The 6,129-nt window shown below is 35.7% G+C and overlaps 1 protein-coding gene across 1 annotated transcript; it reads right to left on the minus strand.

Annotated features, from left to right (window-relative positions):
• Window positions 1-4,562: 4,562 nt before the first annotated feature.
• LOC134845955 (glutathione S-transferase 3-like) lies at window positions 4,563-5,685 on the minus strand. The gene is made up of 2 exons (XM_063863094.1): window positions 5,066-5,685; window positions 4,563-4,836 (listed from the first exon to the last, which is right to left on the minus strand). Exons 1-2 carry the CDS (start codon window positions 5,502-5,504, stop codon window positions 4,661-4,663), a joined length of 615 nt encoding a protein of 204 aa, XP_063719164.1. The 5' UTR covers window positions 5,505-5,685; the 3' UTR covers window positions 4,563-4,660.
• Between the last annotated feature and the right edge of the window lie 444 nt (window positions 5,686-6,129).

Genomic DNA, 6,129 nt, shown 5'->3' on the forward strand with positions numbered 1-6,129 from the left:
AAAAAGGAACTGAACAAGAACGCTACGCCAATTTAGCAGTAAGTGAACTTTTTGCTGAGCAGATCTATTAAGTTGCAGCCGAGAGCTGACTCAAAAAATCCCCAGGACCCGGATCGAGTTGCACTCATTTCCCATTGAAATTCCAGGATGGTGAAATGAGGCCATAAATCCCAGCAAGTACTAGAGTGTCAAGAGACAACACGTGCACAACCGAAAAGAAAATGACAGTCGCGAACCCTAATAATAACAATGAAGTCTCCAAGACTAGCTTGTCAAGGTCCATGACCAAGGAGCAAACATTTCAAGGAGGAGTCTGAGGGACGCATTGACACCTGGATCATGATTACACAGAAACAACTGGATCTTCGATTACACAGAAACAAGTAAACCAGTTCCTTGTTTGGTCTGACCACCATCAATGAAACAAGAACCGATCGATATATCACACATGACATCGGGGAAATCAGAAGTTTTTGAAAACAAAAAGAAGAAGGCAAAATGAGAAAAAGAACATGTACACCTATGAAGAAACCAACAAAACAAACCAGTACAAAAGAAAACCATGCTAAAAATATTGAAGACTATATAGTCAAAATTACTTGCCCAGCGATCATGTCTAGCTAATGGTAAGATTCGCTAGAAATGTGCCGAAAAGGGATTTTTGCTAAATTTTTTGTTCCGACTTTCGATACGAAAGTAACGGAATACTTGTGCTCGGGTGTGTTTTTTTTTCTTCAGACAAATTTCGACTTCTTAACTAGCCATTTTTAACGGAATTTTAAAATATCATTCGAAAGTTATTGGTGTCCTGAGCTCAAATTTGAAAAGATATTTCACCTGTGATCGTTTTTCTTTAAGTTACGGGGTTTAAATATTGCCATTTTTGCCAATTTGGGACAATTAACGCGCGAAATCGTTCCAAATTGGTTTAAAAAATCTTATGTGCCATAATTGAATTGTTACAAGGAGCTAAATCTATCCTTTTGTACTTAATATGGCGTGTGGGGGATGATTTTCATCAAAAAATTTCAAATTTTAGAAAAAAAAATTCATTTTGTTTTATTTCATTTAATTTTTTAATGTTATTACTGCTCCATAAACCTTAAAAGGCAGTCGGAACATTCAGGGCTTCACCCTGATACGAGCAGTCTTCGTTGATCTACAAATCTGAGTTAAATGCATAAACAAGACAAACAAAAGACACCAAACAAGAAGAGGATATAACAACTAACACAGACCCATTAGCGTACGCAGAATTTACAGCCCCTATGGAACCTTGACAGAGAATGCGACTTCCGAAATTTTTGAATAAGAAACAATCCGTAAAAAGTACAGACGACCGAAGCGAACATATAAAAATTCCGAAAATCAGAAAATCTTTTACAAATGCCGAATTAGATAGCCCGGCAAAATTTCTCAACGGAAAAACAACGTCAATTATGAAAAACAAGGATAGTTGAGTTATAATAGAACAATTTCCTCCAGAAGAGGCCGCGAGGAACTTCGCAAGCTACAACAGGGATTAGTTTATATTAAAACGACAATTGACTGATGAAAAAATATTGTTTGGATGTTTAGTTCATTCAACACTATTCATCATTGAAGTTAAAATCAAAAATCAAAAACGGAAAATTAAAAACATCATTACAAAAAATTCGGAAAAACAAAAATCAGCGTGATAAAAACACTGTTCGTCGAGGATTTTAGTTTAATTCACTTGTAGAAAAAAATTGAGAAACCAAATGAACAAGCTAATAAATTGAAAACACATAGCAATAGTAAGACTCACTGAAGGATCCGAAAAACGGTCTCTAAGCCAAATAAAGATCACAGTGAAAAAACAGCTGTAAATCTGGCTCTTGACTCACAGTTCCGATTTAAATTATCCGGACAAAACGAACAAAACTAGAAATTTCAAACGCGTTTTTCTCAATTTGGATTAAGATTACACAAAAAGTGAAGAGAACAAAAGATAATAAAAGAATTTCATCAGAATCAATATGGTGCAATTTTTCTCAGAAGTTCTCGACCAAATATTTACCACAAAAATGGGTAATTTTGGTTTTTTTCAATTAATCAAAAGTTACGCTGAAACTACTTTGTAAATTGATGAGAAATACATATCACAAGAAGCCTCTTACATACCTCAACAAAGTTCCAAAATGTTAGTTCTCCAAAAAACTGTAGAAAAAAAAACATTTTTGCTTGATAGTCGAGAAATATGATTTTTACAATATAAAACCCAAAAAATTTGCTTAAAGTCAAAATTTAAACAATTTACTCCATTTTTCGGAGATTTAACCCTTGCAGAACTTTTTGGGCTGTGTAAGAGGCTTCTTGTGATATATATTTCTCATCAATTAACAAAGTAATTTCGGCGTGACTTTTGATTAATTGAAAAAAGCCAAAATGACCCATTTTTGGGGTGAGTATTTGGCTGAGAAATTCGGAGAAAAAATTGCACCATATTAATTCTGATGAAATTCTTTTATTCTCTTTTGTTCTCTTCACTTTTTGTGTAATCTTAATCCAAATTGAGAAAAACGTGTTTGAAGTTTCTAGTTTTGTTCGTTTTGTCCGGATAATTTAAATCAGGACTGTTGTAGAAGATGATACACAAAAGTTACACCAAACGCCAAACGTTGAAAAATTCCTAGACAAAAGAGCTCAGATAATAAAGGCAAATAACAATTTAAAAAACATTATCTTATCACTGTATAACAAATACGGTACGTCACAACCCTTGCTAGATCGCAAAATTAAGCGCCAAGGCAATTTTAGTCTATTAGGATGAAAAACATTGGTCTATACCAGTTCTATTCAAGGTTCTATGGCCTAACATTGGCATTGTTTTATTTTGGAGCGTCTCGATTTCTAATGTTCGAGCTTTCGGCCGACCAGTCAGTCGCCGTTAGACCCGACCGGTTTCCATCAGTCGCCGTTAGACCCGACCGGTTTCCATCAGTGAGTTCATGTTCAAAAACTAAAACCGTTGATCTGCTTTAGTTTTTGTTCAGAACAAAAAAGTTAGTTGAACACAAGATTTCCGAAATGAAAAGAATTAAAAAATGATTTAACAATGATTGGGACGAGATTTAATATCATGATTATTAATATTTGATGCTTTCACCAAATGCTTTGCTACCATTCAAACAATCAGATGTCTAAATACGGTACAAACAATAAAAAACAATGAGACAGTTCAATGAGTTGATTTAGTTTTCGTTGCTAAATATCAAGTAGTCGGGTGGTGGCGTGTAATGCCCCCTTTCGAAATACTGCGCTTGTCTCCTGCGAAAGTGGCCTAGAGCGAGTATTTTTTTGTGTGCTACTAATCTAGGGTCTTCCTTTTTGATTTTTATCATCTAAGGCTAACTGAATTTTTTCAATTTTCAACAGTGTAAAAAAATCGAATCATATCTCTAAATAATGAAAATTTCGTGAGGTTATTATTTATATTTAAAATCGTTGTAGAGGCAGTGTGGTAATTGTCAAGACTGTTGTATTATGAGCAGTCTTGTTTTTCTTAAGCCAAAGTTACGTCTTTTTTTTCTTCTTCCCACGTCTGTTCTACCCTCGTAAATTAATCTAGAAGTTATAGTTTAGAACCAGTTTTTCTCGGAACGTGTAGAGGTTGACTAAAATGAGTTTTTTAACGACATCCTAACAGATAAGTTTTCATATGAAAACCAGCCACTTTTTTAAGGACCCGACGTGACCCAATCGGTCATTTTTTTCACGGGTCTATCTTAAAACTTAAAAAACTATCAGAAATTTTTACTGCAGATAAGTAAATTCAATTATCATCAAAAGTTTGAGTGTTTATTGGCATTGTATTATTTTGGAGCGTTTCGACTTCAAAAGTTCGAGCCTTGGGCCGACCAGTCAATCGCCTGTAGACTGGATCAGTTTCCATCAGTGAGTTCATGTTCAAAAACTAAAGCCTAGGCCGTTGCTCTGCGTTAGTTATTGTTCAAAACAAAAAAGTTATTTGAACACATGATTTCTGAAATAAAAAAAAAAGCATGCGATGTCCATCAATGTGCTCCAGGCAGGATCTAGATTTTTTCGAGGGTATGTAAAAAACTGTTGAGCTTTTTCAAGATCCACAAAACTGATCAACGAGCTTTCGCAAAGCTCTGCCAAATAATCCTGCGCCGAAGATGACCTTTAAAAAAACGGACCAAAATTGAGCACTTGTGGAATTTTTCACCAAAAAACCGCGTTTTTTCCGTTCGCAATTTTTCCTCATAATTAGTGTAAATTTTTAGTCCCTTTGAAAAAATCTTAGGCTCGGAAAATTGGCGTTGTTAAACAGTACCACATAGAGGAACAAAGTACCAAAGGGGGAATTTTTGGAATAGCAGTCAGATTGTTGAAGAAACATGTCAAATCATTTTTTGGAGCAGTTTTGGAAATTTTTAAACTGAAAAAACTCTCTATGCGCGTGCTAAAATCGAGCCTTAAATATTGGCACTTTATGCGGTTTTTGAAAATGAATTATGAATTAACTTTTCCGATCGTCTAGAATCCTGCAACGAAGAAGTTTTTTGTTATAAAAAGATTGTTCAAAGAATTGTTATACCCTGTTTTAGAAATTAATTATTGGGTTAAAGTTGTAACATGGTTCATTTTTATTACATCCATCGCATTCTGTGTTTTACAAGACAGACTCAGGACGCTTCTCCAGCCACGCGGCAATTTTTGGATTAGCCTTGACACTCTGGACTACTTTGTTGATTTTCACGTTTTTCTCATCCAGTTTGAATTCAAACACAGGGAAGAAGTCGTTCACACAATTGAACAGCGCAATATCAGCCCATGAAGTCCCACTCTCTAAAAAATGTTGAAGATTTCAGCGGGTAAAATTAAGTTCGAATCCCGCTAGAAACCAGAAAATGATAGCTTTGTACTAATTTTTGTAATTATGAAAAAATTGCGTCAAAATTTAGCTTGCACGTCTCTCTAGAATCTCGATTATGCATTAAATTCTGAAGAAGTCAAAAGTTATGCAAAATAACTAATTATGAGACTTCAATTTTTTTTGTTTTCAGCTACAGCTTACCCAAAATTGTGCTTTCGCCCTTGATGAATTTAGTCTCGATTTTTTCAAACCAAGCTTGAATTTTCTCTTGCGCCTCTTTCTTTCCAGATTCCTTCTTTTCCGCGTCTTGTTCAAGGAAAATTTTAGTCAGCATCGGAATTATGTCGGCACGAACCAAATCGACGACAACATCAGCGTGCAATTTTTCCTCGTCGGTTTTACCCCGAAGGCCGAACTTATCGGCAAAATACCTAGCAATAGATGTCGCCTGGGGATACTCGTGGCCGTTTTCGAGCCGAATGTAAGGCACCGAGCCGAGAGGCGACTCGGGTTTCCGAGCGGGCCAGGCTTCCCGTTCCAGTCGTTCGTCCTCGAAGTCGTGCTCCGAATAGACGAACAGGAGTCGAGTGAGTTCGGCAACGCCTCGGATATTGAAGTACGTGATTCGAACGGTTGACATTTTTGTTCAGTTGCTGAATTTTTTATTTGATTGCAAAATGACAAACTTAACTGAAAACAATTTATTGCCGAAACTGAATTCTCTTTTTGACTAAATGCGCGTGTTTAAAGGTAACATTTGTCATCAGTTGAACTATGATTTATCGAATAGCTTCATGTTAATGCAAGCACCATTTTAAGGAGGTTTTTGGTTCTTGAGTAAACAAAATCTGAGGGCAAATTCTGCTACCTAAATATGCCACTCAGTTGGTTTTAAATACCAACAGCAATTAATTTCAAAAGTTGCTTGACACTTATTAAGTACAACAAACTCTTGCGGTTAACGAGTCCGCATCTATATGTTGGAGTAATGCTTATCTTCACGGTTATTGACTTCGTTCTATAAACATTGATCAAATAAATCTAACCTTAGAGTAGAAAAACTTAAAATAAGAACTAGGGTTTAATTTGGTATAAAAACTGTATACAGTGTGGGCGTATCAATTTGCTGAGCAAAATGATACCGGGTCGAGTTGTTTGGATTTTGATCAGACCGAATTCAGTCGAATATACACACGATATCGGTATGATGATCGAATCTCCATATTCTATGGCCGTTTGATGGTCGATAGGGTCTAATTAGGGTC

Source organism: Symsagittifera roscoffensis, chromosome 5 (genome assembly GCF_963678635.1).
Source record: "Symsagittifera roscoffensis chromosome 5, txSymRosc1.1, whole genome shotgun sequence".
Lineage (NCBI taxonomy): Eukaryota > Metazoa > Xenacoelomorpha > Acoela > Convolutidae > Symsagittifera > Symsagittifera roscoffensis.

Bases quoted from the DNA above. Each gene is read 5' to 3' on its own strand.
- LOC134845955 (XM_063863094.1), bottom strand. From the start codon at position 5,504: ATGTCAACCGTTCGAATCACGTACTTCAATATCCGAGGCGTTGCCGAA. The intron at 4,837-5,065 runs GTAAGCTGTAGC...AACATTTTTTAG, and splicing joins GGGCGAAAGCACAATTTTGG to AGAGTGGGACTTCATGGGCT.